General features: G+C 39.4%; 1 protein-coding gene across 1 annotated transcript in view; it reads right to left on the bottom strand.

The window, feature by feature from the left end:
- Khdrbs2 (KH RNA binding domain containing, signal transduction associated 2) overlaps positions 1-14,406 on the bottom strand; it is a 456,644-nt gene extending 442,238 nt beyond the window's left edge. The window contains exon 1 of the mRNA XM_087898049.1: positions 14,195-14,406. Within this exon, the coding sequence (XP_087754175.1) occupies positions 14,195-14,285 (91 nt within the window). The 5' untranslated portion in view covers positions 14,286-14,406. The remainder of the gene's footprint in view (positions 1-14,194) is intronic.
- Positions 14,407-17,254: the final 2,848 nt, after the last annotated feature.

Raw genomic sequence — 17,254 nt, 5'->3', positions numbered from 1 at the left:
CCTCTCTCCTCTTTGTTCAAGGACACAAACGCACGATTTGCGTAGGTCGAAATGATAAACACTATCCATTTTAGACATTTCAATCTGCTGCCTTGTCCAGTCAATGTTCACTTTCTCAGGACCTGGGCTATTTGTTCATCAAGTGCACATGGATTTTCCTCCACATTTCTCTTTTCCTTTCTTTCCTTTCCTGTCTATAAATCCATTAGACAGTATTTGTGGCAGTTCCCTTTTCCTTTGGATGTCTTTTGGCTTTTGTTGCTGCTTATGGTGATAGTAAGACTTTAGGACAAAGTATAAGCATGCAACCTAGGCCGACCTTAAACTCAGAATCCTCCTGCCTTCACTTCCTCAGTGCTGTCGTTACCAGTGTATGCTCTCAACCTCAGCTAGTCCATTAGAGCACACAGAAATTTCTCCATACCCGCTTCCTGACTTTGGTACCTGAATTTGTATTAAACACTCTACTAGTCCTTCATTCAGAGCATAGTCTCCTGACCTTGACTATCTGTTTGAGTAACAGCTTAGCAGCCAACAGCGCCTTTGACCCTATTAGCAAGGGGAATCTCTGACAGCAACCGTTATTCCTTTTATTTATCCTATTCTCTATCCAAACCAAGTTTTTACACTGTGCTTATAAACTTTTATAAAACTTTTCTTCTTTTCGCTCTCTGCCCTGTATGAGTTGAAGTCAGTTCTCCAGAGCTTCTTAGCTGGTTTACTGTTTTAGTTACCTCAGGTTCTGTCCACATCTAAGACATACCCAGGCCATTTTCCAAGAGTGGAGCCATATTGTTTGTCAATGAGATGATGATCTATTTGATAGTACTTAAATCCTCCTAAATGACTTTGGTTTTAGCAGGAATTCCAAACTCTTAACTCTCACTTAGAATGAACACAGAATGAGATGTTTGCATTCCTTTTAGACACTGATCTTCATTTCTGCTATTAGGCAGCAAAGTTAGAATTCATTACGAATGTATTTATCCACATCTAAGCATGGCCATTCAGGAATGAAGGTAGGAAGATGGAAAGGATGTGGTACATGACTTAGAGCCAGAAAAGGCTTCCTGAGAAACTCACCAAGACGTCTCCTCTTGAAGGTTTACCACTTATTATATCGCCAGACACACCTAACTTCTAATTCTCTGAGTAAATATTCTCTTTCTTGCCAGGTTTTGAGAATATTGCTTTCTGTGTATATAATTTGAGACTATAGTATCTTCAGTGGATTATGTCCAGATTCTATGTATTTATCAGATTTCAATTATTCACATGCCCTCTCCTATTAAAGGTTCCTGAGATTTCTGTAGACTTTCTCAGGTGTCCTGCCTCGCACTCCTACAGCATCATCTACTTCCTTTATTGCTGTATTTAATGCACTCTATGGAAATTGCTAATGCAATTGCCTGCACACACTGCTACCTCCTCCCTAATGTGTATGTGCCACACTGGTAGTAGGAACCACTTTGAACCAGTCTTTAGTATTGCTTTAAAAACCCCCCATGTCTAATGGATAACTAACATACATATGATACGTACAATTTGTCTGTCTATGTGTGTGTGTGTGTGTGTGTGTGTGTGTGTGCATGTATGTATTTGTGAGTTCTATGAATTTTAGAACACCTTTTGGTTTATTGCAACTCATTCCAAATACTTATCACTTCTTCTATCTCCATTAAATTTCTTCTAATTAACATAATGTTCTATTCTACCAGAATTTTATTCTATGGCTATGGTATAACTTCCAGTTTTTCACTAATTGCAGTATACTAGTTTAATTTATATCCATCTATCATTCTATAAGTCCATTCCAAAGAAATATGATACCATAAAATTACATCTGCTTCACCACATCAAGTGCTTTTTCAACTTAGCACAACTTAAAGGGTTCTCCTTCACAGGGTCTTGTATTCCAGGAGCAGAGACATAAACGCTAATCTAGTTCTTTCTATATGAAAATGATCCTTTGTCTAGTTTTACACTTAATTAAATTTTTCTGTTTGTAACATTTATATGCTTAAGCACAGTAAGTATATTTTATGCCCATTGCTTTCATTTTATACTACATTAATACACCACTGTGTACAAATCTAATTTCTTAACTTCTTAGAGAATGTTGTTCTAAATGAAACAAGGAACTCTACAGTAGCAAATATTTTTAAGTCTTTTAACAGTTTATCAAAGTAGGATTTTTATATTCACTGAAACAAGGATATATATCTTTTCTTTTTAAACATTTCAAGGTTTAGTAACCCCTTTTAACTTTTTCCCTAACTTCTATCAAATACTTGCCTCTAGTCCTAACTCTAAATAAAGAGCACAGGTGAATGGTGACTGCTAAAAAAAGAGGGGAGGGAATCATTTTCCTTCAGGGCTGAGTTCCTGCATAGACTGGCCAATACCAAAGAGTCAGCCCAGATACATGAATATATAAGCAGTGCTAATTGGACTAGATAAACTCAGTAGCTGGACCTGCATGTGTATATATACATGTGTACACATACGAGTGTATATACATGTAACAATAAAAATTTTAAAAGAGGTCATGAATTTAGTTGGGAGGGGTAATATTGGAGAAGATGAAAGCAGTAAACATTCTCAAAAAAGCACATTGATGCTAACACCTAATATGTCTCTCTTTACATTTTCTCATAAAATGGGAGCAATATTCCTTACTTTTCATAATATATTCTAAATAACTGTATAGAGGATATTAAAGGAATGTATCATTTCTTATCCCATTATACTCATTATATAATTTCTTTCGCTGCCTTTGCCATTGGGGCTGCCTCTTTTGTGCTTCTCTCCAAGACCTGACATTATCCAGCATACAACCACAAATCTGCTAAAAATGCACTCTGGGGAAAACATATGGATTCTGATTTTTTATAAGTAGAGTAAAATCTAATCACTAACATTCGAAAGGATATGGACATTGATAACATCATCTCTGATATATGTTTTCAACATATTAAGTCCTAGGAGTTCAGAACCTATGGATAACATTTATGTCAAGACATCTGCTTCTGACCAAATATACAGTCTGCTTGACTCCAGACATTAACCAAAATCCTAACTGCTGAAGAGACAAGAAAGAAGTTACAGTTGTTCTTGATTTAGAAAAGAATTCAACAAATATAAACAGTTATTCTTTAAAAGAAATTAGACAGACAACACCTCAGCAAATTGCACAACTTCTCCAACACTTTTTTTGGTCATTAAAAAAGCAAAGACTGAAATGTTTGCTTATGTCTCTCTTGAACATTGCTAAGTATTTTCAATGGCATTCTTAAATATAAGACATTCAGGGTTCTTCAACCTGACTGTATAATTAACCATTTGGTAGATGCACACATAACAAATCCAATTACCTTTTACTTACTCTATTTATCTTATAGCATTATAAATTAATTCATGTAGTTCTTGCATTGGGGACCATTATGATCAGTTTACTAACAAATTAATATTAAGTCTCTGACATAAACTTTAAATATTAATATCTGACCTTCCTTCACAGAATAGATTTGCCTCTTCCCAAAGAGGCAGTATATTTTAGTGGCTGTCCATGGCCTCTGGCTAAGTAAATCTGAATTTTAGATCAGCATTTCTTTTCTGTAGTACTTGTGCTAAATAATATTAACTCTTGACATTTATAAGAATAATACAATCTAATGTGATTGGTGAGTAGACTCATAGCAAGCCATGAAAACATTCCATGAAGCTTCTGGTAAAGAGCATGACCTGTGAATGAGTCAACAGTAAGTATGACATCTCTGGATTCCCGTGATCTTCAAAATAACTGCTCTGCTAAATTCTCATGAAATCTAGCAAACCATTCATGAACTACCGATATCATGAAGATGTATGTGTACTTATGTGCCTTGGACACATACACAAGTGTGTTAAATCCCCTACAGCTTGTAGACTTCACAAATTAAACATGTGATGCCTCTGTGTATATCAGTAGCATATAGTTACTGTAGAGAGATGTCATCAAACCACATTAAAGGACAATGTAATTGTCTGATTAAATGTAATAGAGTTCTAGCCCCATAGAATCTGTCTCCCAAACTATAGCCAAACTAAGAATACCTATAGAAAAGAACCCAAAGCAATGCAGATGTTTTTAAATATTTATTATCTATTTGTTGATATTCAAAAGAGATTCACAATAACGTGGAATGGAGTATAACTAAGTTTTATTTGTTTGGGGGTAAACTCACAGAAAGAGTACCTATCTGTAGTCCTCTGTGTGTGCTGGAAACTGGAACCAAATCCAGCAGCTATGAGGTCCACACACATCTTTTGCCTGCATTTATAGTACATGAGACCACTGCCAAAGTGGGCTGGTATCTTAAAGACTTTTGAGTGAAGGAGTATCCACAGCACTTCTCTACTGAGAATCAGCAAGCTTAGGAATGGAGATGAGCCACAAAAAGCTCATATCAAGGAAAAGTCGGTGGTGTAGCAGAGGGATACATGGACCATGGCTCCTTAAATTCTAGATGAATGAAATTAGTTGCCTTAAGATTTTTCACACAAAAAAATGAGGGTGTCTATAAAATGAATATTTGATAACTTTGAGAAATCAACTACTAATCATTCTTCTTAAAAATATTTCTAGGTCATTCTTATATTATTGAAAATTACCACACTTTAAAAAAAAGCTTAATCTATGAATATAGTTAGAACATATGCTATTTACTGCATTAAAAACAATAGAAATGACAGAATATAAATTCAAATAAGATATCTTTTATAATACATACAGGCCAAAAGAAAAGATGTGAAATTCAGTGTTTAAGCAATCACTATGAAATGCTGATAGCATATGGTTATACCTAAGGTTTTCTAACCCCTGTAAACACATTGCTTTACTTCTACAGTTACTATAGGAACAAAAAGTTTCATTCTAGACTATTTAAAGAGAAACTGAAAACACAGGTCAAATGTGTTCCTCTTTTAGGTTCTATACCACAAAGATAAGTACATATTACTTATCATGACCACTCATACATAGTTACTTCATAAAACATTAATGTTCAATTTCAAACATGTATTTACATCAAAGTATTATAAAGAAATAAAAACTGAAAATAATAGGTGCTGGTTAATATATATATATATATATATATATATATATAAAAATAAAGAGATGCTCTGAAAGGCATAAGGAAGGAGGTGGGCCAGCTGGTTATCATAACCCACGGATCTAGACCCAGAAACAACACATCTGTGATTTCCTTGAATTTCTCTGCTGGAAACCTATAAAAAAAATCAACACAGACAACACACACAGGCACAAATGCACAGATAGATATATGCTTATTCTTTCTAGTCAAGAGACTAGATTAAGGGCGGCTCAACAAAACACAATTTTGAAATGCAAAATGTCCTTCTCAGTTCAATGAACTGTTAAAAACTATGTTCAGTCCTTTTAAGAAAAATTAAGTAGAGTTGAATATGATGACACATGCTTGTAGTTCAAGCATCAGGCCGAGACAAGGGATCATGCAAACTGGAGGTGAGCCTGGAATATATAATAAGCTCCAGTTCCAAAAAAGAAAAAAAAAAGACAGTTACAAAAAGAGAGATTAAGAAGGAAGCCCATATTTTTAACCTCCCGCAATGGTAATCAGCCACTGTTTCCCTCTGAATGCTATCAAAGAAGACTGATTTAGAAGTTAGGACTCCCTTTCTACCTACCTCACACAATGTCGGCAGAGGTCATATAAAGATCTTGAATTGGTACCTTCACATATAATGAATAGGTTCTTTTTTCCAAACAAGAAAGTATCACAGAGTCTCTATGTTTGCTGGACAGTGCTGCAAATTTCACCATGACCCAGGAGGAATTAGGTCTTCCCATCCTTCTTGATATCAGCAGAAATACACGGGAAGCAGTAAGGAGACACCATCTACCTCCCAGACAGAGTAAGGTCAATGATGCCAGTGAGAGGAACATTACTTTTCACTAAAGGTAGCTTGTTCTGATGGGGGTTCCATGTTTACAGGAAGAGTGCCCTAAGCTTATTCTATAAAGAATTTTTTGAAAATCCATGCTGTCATGACACAACACTAAAAATATCCAGAATACATATTCTTTTATAAAAGCATATGCTTCATGGTGAGAACTAGGGAAAACAATTTAAAAGAGAAAAAAACCAACAGTTGCCCACTCACTAGATTCTGTAATTGTCTGAGCAAAGGAACAGAAGATCTGAAACACTACAAGTTTACAATTTAAAGATGCAGTAACTAGAACTTTAAAATTCTTCTCAGAGACAGACTCAGTAACAGCATAAGGGAGCAGTGGAAAGAAAAATTAACTTAAAAGAGAATCAAAGACACAAATCAGTCTTAACAATAAAGAAACACATAGGCAGAGTCACAAGAACCCTACAGAGGAAGGGAAAACGTGTATACTCTTGTCATGAAATCCAAGGAGAAGAAAAGGAAGGCAGGACTGAAAAGCACCTAAATTGGCATAAAACAACAGTCAGGAACAAGGTGAGGGAGGAGTAACATAGATGTGAAAGGAAGAAGATCATTGTGGTGGGAGGTAGCTGAGCAACTCAGCTGTGATCATCGAACAGTCCTATACAGGGCCACACAACAAAGCTGTGCCCACACAATGCATCAATGTCATCCTCTCAGTTTGGATATTATAGACTAAAATAACCTCTGACTTCACAGTTACCTGCAAATGTAAAACTACTTCAGAATAAGGTTCTTTTTTTTTTTAGTAAATAAATGTTCTTAAAATGATCGCCTGTAATTTGAATTAAGTATTGATAAAAATATGGCTGAATTCAACAGTGAAGGAATTTTTGGAATTTTGTTTCTGGAGATGTCTTCTAGCTAGGAGAAAGGTAATATGTAAGTGTGGCATCATCCACTTAGTAACCATGTATCACACACCGAAACTGAAGGTAGGCATTAAGGATTCAGAGACCTGAGTCACAAATCCAACCTCTCAGCTTAGAGGGCAGAAAGACAAGATCAAACAGAACTGCACATTGCAATGTAGCAGTGGAAAGGTCAAAAAAAAAAAAAAAAAAAAAAGCAAGTTCACCTAATCCATAATAAATAAGATCAGGAAGTTATTATGGAAGGCTTTCTAGATGAAGGGGTAGCCAGCCCCAATTTGTTGAATGAGTAATAATTATAACCAGGGAGACAAATTAGGGAGCTCTTACAGAAAAGTCACAGCACATAGAACCTCTTAGACACAGAATGGGGAATAGAGGCAGCCAGCCGTATATCATGCCAGATGATGTCGCAGAGAGGCCACAGGGGCAGAGTCTGAAGTGTGATGAGAAAAAGCTTTGCACGTATGTGCTGAGCAGCCCCATATGTGAAGCTATCATGATGGATACTGTTGATGCAATGCTGAGCAAGACTTAGCTCTGCCTATCAAGTTCAGTCGAGTGAGACAGACCAGCAAAACCTAGTAATGATGGCACGATGACAGTGTGGACAGTGAGCTCGAGAAAGAGAACAAGGCCACCATGGTGAGGACAGGTAATGGTGAGGAGAGAGGGTGTAGAGAAGCGAATAAGTTACTGCGGGCCAGTTAAATTAAGCAGAGAGAATCAAGAGACAAGGCCGGCAAAGGAGATATAAGGTAAGATGCCAAAGAACGCAAGCTACTCGTTGCAGGAAATGAATTATTAAAGAGCCTGAGCTGGCGGGAATTTCATTTTGAATGAATTCTTGTGAAAACACGGGAAGTACCGAAGTTGGGAACCGAAGTATACTGAAGAGCCTGGAAGAGTCAGACAGTTAGAGAAAGCCAGCAGTAGACAGTGGCAGAAACCCAGCGAGGAGAAAGGCCCTGCAAGAGTAACAGCAGTGCAAGCCGCAAACCGTATGCCTGCTGAAAGGGAAGAAAGCCTTTAATAGATGAGGCTGGTAGGGGGTGCTTCTGCCAATAGAGTGACTGCCAGGGCAGCGGTGAAGACAGAGGCTAGACAGAGAGTTCTGAAGAGATAAAGTAAGAAAAATGAGGAAACTGGGTACTGATTAATAATATCAGACACCTGAAAGACACAAGAGAGGGTAAGTGGCAAGAAAGATTAATTTCATTACTTTTGCAAGTGAAATGCAGTCTATTTTTTCGGTTACTCATGTTGTCAAGGCTGCTACAAAAAAGACTAAACAGAAGTGGGGGGAGGACCTGAGGAAAAAATGTATCTCTAGAATGAGTTCAAATCACACGGGAAGGGCTGGTGTGCGGAATGTGGGTCAAACTTGAAAAGAAAAGAATATTAGTCTTTTATTAGTAAAATAATTCAAGAATGGGAATGGAGTGTGTATGTGAGGATGGACCTTTAGTCTGTATGTGAGGATAGGCATGCAGTCTGTATGTGAAGATAGACCTGTAGTCTGTATGTGAGGATGGACATGGAGTTTGTATGTGAAGAATGGACATGTAGTCTGTATGTGAGGATGGACATGGAGTCTGTATGTGAGGATGGACATGGAGTCTGTATGTGAGGATTGACCTGTAGACTGTATGTGAGGATGGACATGGAGTCTGTATGTGAAGAACGGACATGTAGTCTGTATGTGAGGATGGACATGCAGTCTGTATGTGAAGATGGACCTGTAGTCTGTATGTGAGGATAGGCATGCAGTCTGTATGTGAGGATGGACACTGAGTCTGTATTGAAGGATAGGTACAAATATATATGAATGTATGTGAGGTGGTGCATGAAATCTGAATATACTAGGAAGCAGAAAACACAACAGAGCATATACACAGAGACCAGGGAAGCTGAAATCACTTGCTAAGAGGGACGTATTGTAGGCTGAAGAAAAAGCCTGATTAAGTCTGGATTTAGAACCTGGAAACAACCTAGGTGCCCTTCAATAGAAGAATGGTTAAAGAAGGTGTGGAACATATACACATTGGAGTTTTACTCAGCGGAAAAAAAAATGACATCTTGAATTTTGCATGCAAATGGATGGAAATAGAAAATGCTTTACTGAATGAGGTAACCCAGACCCAAAGAGAGGAATATGGTATGGACTCACTCATAAGTGGATTCTAGCCAAAATTAAAGGACATTCAGCCTATAATTCGTGATCCTAGAGAAGCTAAATAAGAAGGTGAACCTGAAGGAAATCATATAGTTATCCTCCTGGATATTGGAAGTAGACAAGATTGCCAGGCAAAACTTGGGTGCACTGGGGTGTAGGGGGGTGGATGTAAGGGGAGATGGGTGGAGAGTAGGGAGAAGGGGAGGATTCCGGAGATCTTGGGGGAATGGGATGGTTGGAATGGAGGAAGAGTTGATATGGGAGCAGGGAAGTAAATATCTTAATTAAGGGAGCCATTTTAGGGTTTGCAAGAGATTTGACTCTAGAGGGGTTCCCAAGTCCAAGGAGAGGTCCTCAGCTTGTTCCTTGGGCAGCAGAGGAGAGGGTGCTTGAACTAGCCTTGTCCCATAGCCATTCTGATGAATATCTTGCATATCACCATAGAACCTTCATCTGACAATGGATGGAGATAGAGACAGAGACCCACATTGGAGCACTGGACTTAGCTCCCAACGTCCAAATGAGGAGCAGAAGGAGGGAGAACATGAGCAAGGAAGTCAGGACCACGAGGGGTGTGTTCACCCACTGAGACAGTGGGACTGATCTAATGGGAGCTCACCAAGGCCAGCTGGACTGGGAGTGATAGAGCATGTGATCAAACTGGACCCTCTGAATGTGGCTGTCAATGAGGGCTGACTGAGAAGCCAAGGAGAATGGCACTGGGTTTTGATTCTACTGCATGGACTGACTTTGTGGGAGCCTGGTTTGTTTGGATGCTCACCTTTATAGACCTGGATGGAGGGGGGAGGACCTTGGACTTCCCATGGGGCAGGGAACCCTGACTGCACTTAGGACTAGAGAGGGAGGAGGATGTGGGGAGGGGGAGGGAAAAGGGAAGCGGGGAGGAGGTAGAAATTTTTAAGAAAGAAAGAAAGAAAGAAAGAAAGAAAGAAAGAAAGAAAGAAAGAAAGAAAGAAAAAAAAAAAAGAACTAATGTTGACCAAACCGAGTCAGACTAACAAGGAATCATCGATGGATTGGGGGCATTTAAAAATCCTCTCAACAGTCATATTTTACAAGATGATATGTTCTAACTTGATTTATGAATTAAAACATCATTCAGCAGTGATTCAAATAGCAAAATAAGAATCACTTTTCCTTTTCTTATAAAATCTAGTCTCAAATTGAGATTAAGCAGACAATGGCATGAAAATGCTAAAGAAAATATGTATCATGTATTTACATAAAATTCTGCCCTTATTACTGCAAACAGAAAGGTATATCTCAAAATTTCTGTCTCATGAGCATTGCATTTCCCGTTACACAGAATCATACAGGAAGGCAAGTGGCATCTTCACTACATTACAGTGAAGTATGGACATGTCAGTACTCAGCATCCAGTGTGGTACACACTGAAATAGATGGGTTTTTCCCATGTCATTAATTGGTTTGAATGCAGATTGAGGATAGCAAGATTTCAATCTGTACCTGTGTGTGTTTGTCTTGTATTTAAGAAATGTAATTAAGATTATCCTGCTTCTACAGAGAGAAAGAAGACATAGTCATCAAGAAAAATCATCAACGAAGGGAGTTGTGTTAATATTGTATTTTTTAAAAATCAGAGGGTGTTTCTAAGTGCACTATCAGTACGTTATAACCTTGCCAAGATCTGTGGGAAATATTTAGGGACTAAAATCTTAATTTTAAAGTGATCCTTACTAGGAATTTGAATCTAACTCAGTTTTGACATGTTACCATTTATGAAATATTACAATCCACAGAGATCTGCAAACATAAAGGCCAACTGCCGCTGGTGAGTCAAGCTTTCACCAAACTCTGGAAGGAGTGCCTCAGAAACTACTTTATTTGGCAATCTTTTCTTTCACAGAACCATAAATTAGCTAAAACAGTGGCTAATCCATCAATATTTGTGAAGACACAGGCAAGAAAGCCTTGCCTAACTCACTTTCACTGAAATTAAATAACCCTTCTGAAAGCATAAATTGTCATAATAGAATAATAAATGTGAATCAGTCATATAGCACATTCCACTGGAAACAAGCTTATGTTCACACCCATTTTACATGCAAGACCCAAGCCTTCAAAGTCACTCAATAAAATTAAGAACATGAATCTGTCTTCCTTGTCCAACATAGTGTATGTGCCTCAAATTGCACTATACTGCAGTGAATGTATTATTAATCATTAAACTAGGAAGGAATGAAAAAGTTTCAAAATGTTCAGCTATTGATTTTTCTGTTCCGAGTATGCAATCATCACTTCTTCGCATCAGCAAACATCTGGGAGTAAGTAAGAACTGCAGAAATATACAGCTCTCCTACTCAAACTATTTAATTTGAGAGAAGAAAACTGGAAGCAGACATGGAAAGCTAATAAAAATCAGTTTAAATAAACATAGAATTAAACAGAGGTAGCATAGCTATGAAGAGCCTCATGAAACTCCACTGCTCAAGCAGAATCAGACCTGGGTCAGAACGATAAGAATCATACTGAGTTTGCTCTATTATCACATTCAGAATCATCTTCCATAACAACTGAGGAGCTATGTAAAATTGTACTTACAGGATGGAAGTTATTTTAATCAAATACATTAAGAAAACACCTTAACCCATATTACTCAAGATCTGCTATCGCTAGCAATCATATTCATAATGTATTTGTTTTTAATGATTATTTTTAGACTCACCCTCAGTGAAAACACAAAACAGAAACAAATGAAATAAAATACAATGAAAATACAAAAGCAACTCAAAAAGTAATTTGAAGTCCATGGCCTTCCAACCTAAATGAAGCAGGCACAAGTGATTAAAGGCTTGTATCTATCAATTATCACAAGACAAAATAAGTCACTGTGAGAGTTCATTGCTTTCTATCACTGCCTCTAGAAACTCATTTCAAAGAATGGATTCATCTGGATCATTTTTATTGCCCCCTCAGTCTCAAGACTGTCTGCACAGCACTGCTAAAATGTATTTCGGTGTGCACCTTCCTTCCATTTGAGTATCTGTGTCAGGTTTATTTATAGCTGATGTCTTCAATCAGAGCATTTCCAGGTACGAGAAATAAAATCGCTACAGCGATCCTAGAAACCCTCACAAATGGCCTTTGAAAAGACAATGGAAAGAAATCTATAATGCAACATGTGCACTATGATTCACTGCGAATCCAAAGCACACTCACCCCACAGACTCGTAAGCATGAGTAAAGAGCTTGGTTAGAGTTACAGAAGTGACACGCGCCTGCGCTTCTCTTTATGTAACTATCTGGCTACTCTCGGATTACCGATGCCACCTCCTTCTTTCTCCTTTCTCATTAGGAATTCTTTGAATTTAGGCACCCTCTTTGTTTCTTACTGAGATGCTTTTCTAGTTAGGAGCTTTTCCCCTAATCCATTACAAAAGCAGGCCATGCTTCCCCCTGCTGGGAAAAAACTAAATTACAAGGTGCATTAGAACAATTTCCTAAGTCGCAAGAAATCCAGTGCTGGAAAAAGAAAAGCGCCAGGAAGCCAGGCACTTAGTATTCTCTTAATTGTTTTCCTGGTCAGGAATATCCGTGTGTCGCACTCTGTTAAGAGCTTCACCTGCATCTCTTAGTTCTGTAAGCTTTGAGCGTATAGTTAACAGACACTAATAGCTGATGAATCAATTATTGAATCATCCGTCCCAATGAAAGCTCCAGTTATCAGCACAGAGAAGATCCGGAATCTGTATTCTTTTTTCATTGTACGCTGAACGGAAACACTTCTGAAGAATAGACTGAAGTGAACAATTGAACATTTTTAATCTGTTAATGCTTATTAAGTCATTTTTCAATATTCCTATAATGAGTATACAGTTGTCCTTTAAAAGCTGAGGACAGTATAGTTCCTGACTTTAGTTTTTCATTGACTATAATTTGATTATTAGGGAAGTGGTAAACATGATTGTATTTCACTCTCTAAGTACTCTACAAAGCCAGCCTTCCCTTGCAAACAGTTCAGATTATTTCGAGTCTTCTACATTCTGTTTATAAATTTCTTCCTGGCAGTCTTTCATGAGATACTTTGTTACTGTGGGGCATACTAAATAATAACCCATTAAAAATGTCAAATAAATCTAATGTCTGTGAATCCTATGAGGAGCAAAATTTTTCTACGATGCAAAACGAAGCCTCAAATCTATTTTAATGCTGAGGAACTGGACAAGAGGACGATGCCACTGTTTCTTCCAGTGGGTCAGACCCCACACTTCCAAGCTGCACGGTAGCCAGTTTGAAGATGAAGCAGTTCATAATTAATGAACCATTCATGCCCAAATTCTGCAGTTGTGTTAAATAGGCATGTGCCGATTAATGGGCATATGGGATGTCTTTAGTAGCTAGCATTGTTTCATATAAATGGAATAATTGGGGTTAATATTTCTGACAGAGAAGTTTTCATGTGTGCCTTTTCTCAAACGACCTTTCAAAGCAATGCAAAAGGCAAGGCATAGATGCTCCACTGGGAACCGAAGCTTCACGAACATCACAGGTACATAAAAGAAAATGCACACCTGATTTAAAAAACAAAAAACAAAAAACAGTTGATCAATTATGGAGCGTTCCTAGGGACCAATATCTCACAGAGTACCCAATAATCTCTTTTCAAACACATTTATAAACACTTTAGCTTCTGCTTACCACGCTCACGTAAATATACAAACACGCATACTTTAATGCTGATTAATTCTAAGACTTTCGGGGGAAAGACTGATTAAAGGGTATCAAAATCACTTAGAAACGCCAAAGGGGGAAAAATGTACTAAATAAATAACGCTGATCTGTGACCAAGACGCTCTCAGAAAAACGTTTCATGGATCGCATTTCCTCCTGAACTGATTTCCCTGGCTTCTGTGAACTGAAAAGGTCCCGGTGGACCACCTGACACTTGCTGGTTTCCCTGTCCAGGACCCTAACAGGTCGCATGCCCCTGACATGAGACCTCAGGGCTTTGGTCTCCAGCAATTCAGCCTCAGAGGAGCTCGGCTGCCCGCGCAGCGCTCCTGCTAACATAAGCAGCTCCGGGGGACAGTTTCTGCACAGCGGAGCGTCCACCCTCCCCAACTTCTCCCGGCTCGGGGCTGGCGAGCGCCTGGGCCGGTCCTACCTTCTGCCAGAAGGCGCGACGCGTGCACAAAAGATGGATCCAGGCTATCCTTCTCTGCCATCAGCTCAGGCAAGTATTTCTCTTCTCCCATAGCGCGGACTTCGGACCGTGCCTGGCCAGGCGCGAATCCCGCCCGCTCGGACGCCGCGGTCCCTGGCTCCCGCGGGGACCGTCCTTCCGCCCGTCAGCGCAGCTCTCGCGCCTAGGGCTGCGCAGCCCGCGCCGGTACCTGCTTCTCCCGCGCCCCTGCCCGGCTCCAGCGGCGGCCTCAGCTGGAGAGGCTGCCCGCGCGGCCCGCCCCCGCCGGCCTCTCATTGGAGGCGGAGCCGGGAGGGCGGGGCGCCCGCGGAGGCGGCCGTCCATCATTGGGCGGAGCCGCACGTCGAGTCGCCTGAGTGGCAGGAGGCTGCTGCGGAGGGGAGGGGTATGAGAAAGTGCAGGCGCTCTCTCCTGGCGGCCTCAGCCAGCAGGGTTCCCAGGCCTGTCTAGTACCTGGGAGCCAGTGAGGACCGCCAGGCTTCCTGGATGCTGAGAGAGGGAGAATGTGCGCGCCAGGCACTAGGAGGTGATGGACTTCACCTGTGTCCCCAAGGCACAAGTGTCTCTCCTCGCTGATGGCACGCTCTTGGGCAGGGTTGGAAATCCAAGACCAGACATGGGTTGTGCCTGGTGTTTCCCATGACCTACATACATCTTGGGGTAGGAGGATGTCCACTGATGGACAAATGAAGAGGTTATTAAAAGATTTCGGAGTAAGGCAAAACACTTCCAGTGTACATCATCGCGATACGGAATTAGTTCTAGGTGTCCACCCATCCCGTGGAGAATTTACTCAAACTTGGCGTGGGGGGGGGGGCGGGGGTTCTGAATGAAAGAAGCTAGAAGATACCTAACTTCAGTTGCTCTGATGTTCTCTTATTTTAAGGCGTCTCTTTTTCGCTGTAAGAATGTTGCTGAACTACTTTATGTCTGCCCCACCATTATTCAAATGAGAATCACCAATGGGGGAAAAATGCATCCTTCCCTTACAGATGGGGCCATGACATATATCTTGCTTACCTCAAATGGAATGAGTCTTCCCTTCGTTGTTGTCTTTTCACAAACAATCCCTTTTCAATTCTCTTTCTAAAGTAATGATCGGACCGACTTTGTCTGCACATAAAATCTTCTGGAAGTGTTTTATGTTCTCTTATTCTGTCCAAAGCTTTCCTTATATATTATTTATTGTGGGGTATTATATTGATTATGTATGACTGTTTGAAAAGTTAACATGCCTCACCATCCACGAGATAACTCACTTCATCTCACAAAAGCACTGAAAACATGGGCCTAAAGGAACTGATATTTGCTTATATAGTTGGGGATATGTGTCTCTTAGTTGTGCTAATGCTGAGACTAAAATTCAAGTCTCAGTAGTGCCTAAGCTTTCGATGGCATGGCTTACCCTACTCTCCTGTATGCTAGATATTTGAAATTGTATGCATCCATCCAATTAGTGTTTATAGATACTGAAAGGGGTCTAGGAACTGGACTTGAAATTGAAGGATCACTGCCAACAAGACAGATACATTGTATTTTCTCTCACAGTGGAGGTACAGATGCCTTCTAAGCAAGGATAGCAAAAGGAACCAGGAAACACGACAAATCATCAGAAACAATAGAAAACTAGCATTAATCCTAATTGTTAGAGTAGTTTGTGAATTTAGTACAATTTCATGATGGACATTATAAAATCAAAACAAATAAGCTACATTGACATTTAGAAACCAAATTTCTTATTGTCCACTTCCAAACAGTATGAGCCACCAAAGACAAACCCGATATTCCCTGGACAGGGGCCCTCCACATTCAGATCCACCTTGTCCCAGTAGGTGACTCCACATCACCATGTCGTGTCCCCTGACTCATTTATAGCTATTTTGTGGCCACCAAAATTGTGTATTAAGTATTTTAACAGTAACCTTAGGCTTGAGGACATCTTATGAATACAAATGTAAATAAATTGATAACCTATAAATAAATTATTATTGAAAAGAGTATTTGTGATTATACATAAATAAATCATAACTACTGGTATGCTTCCCTCTTCTGGTGCTAAGAAGAATCAAATCATCTCTTAATTGATTTTCAACCTGAGTTCTAGTCCTGAAGACATTTTAAAATACCATCTTGCTTATTGTACCATTATTTCAAAAGTAGGCTATTATGAGACAACCCCAACTAAAGGCACCCACTATATAGAAAACATTGTGATGAATGTGTAAGCTGTGTATCCAGTCCCTCCACATATCCTGTGAGAAAGGCCAGCATCAAAGACATTTAATCAGACTTATCACACTAGTACAATATACATGTCATTGAATTATTCAATAAAATGTGACATTTTTTATTTCTTTAATTGCTTTTTATCTACTTTTTAGATGATGCACTAGCATAGAACTGACTCACAATAACAATCTGGAGAGATGGATCAGCCACCAAGAGGGCTTGTTCCACTTGCAAAGACTAAAGATCTCACCCCCTCATAGCAAACTTCTTATCCCCAAAATGCCTGTAACCCATTTCTATGGTGAACAGAGACAGGCGAGTCATTAGGGCTAACTACCTTTGGGTCTAGCTGAGAAAGATGAACCATATTTTCAGGGAGAGACAATCAGTCAAAGGGATATGTAAAAAATGACAGAGGGAGCACACTGATGGCTTTTTCTATCTGCCCCCTAAACACTGCAGGAGCCTAACTTCACATAGATGCATACACGAGGAGAGAAGAGAGGGAAGAAGAGAGAGGCAGGAGGGAGACAGAGGGAGGGAGGAAGGAAGAATCATGGATTAACCAGATTGTTAACAATTGGTATTTTGCACAGTGATAAGGAGACTGCAGGTCTCCATTCATGTGTGTACTACTTCTTTAGCCTTCTAATGAGTAGGCACATCACCTCGTATAACTGTGAATTGAAATGTTAACTGATTCGTTTTCATTTGCTGAAGAGCCCGGCAGATTCTCATTGGTGAAAAACTTCTGTTTTGATGCTCAGTTTCTTTTAGTTTCATTAAATTCAC

Source organism: Myodes glareolus, chromosome 18 (assembly GCF_982192425.1).
Source record: "Myodes glareolus chromosome 18, mMyoGla1.1, whole genome shotgun sequence".
In the NCBI taxonomy this organism is placed as follows: Eukaryota; Metazoa; Chordata; class Mammalia; order Rodentia; family Cricetidae; genus Myodes; species Myodes glareolus.
This window is presented reverse-complemented; position numbering and strand designations above follow the sequence as displayed.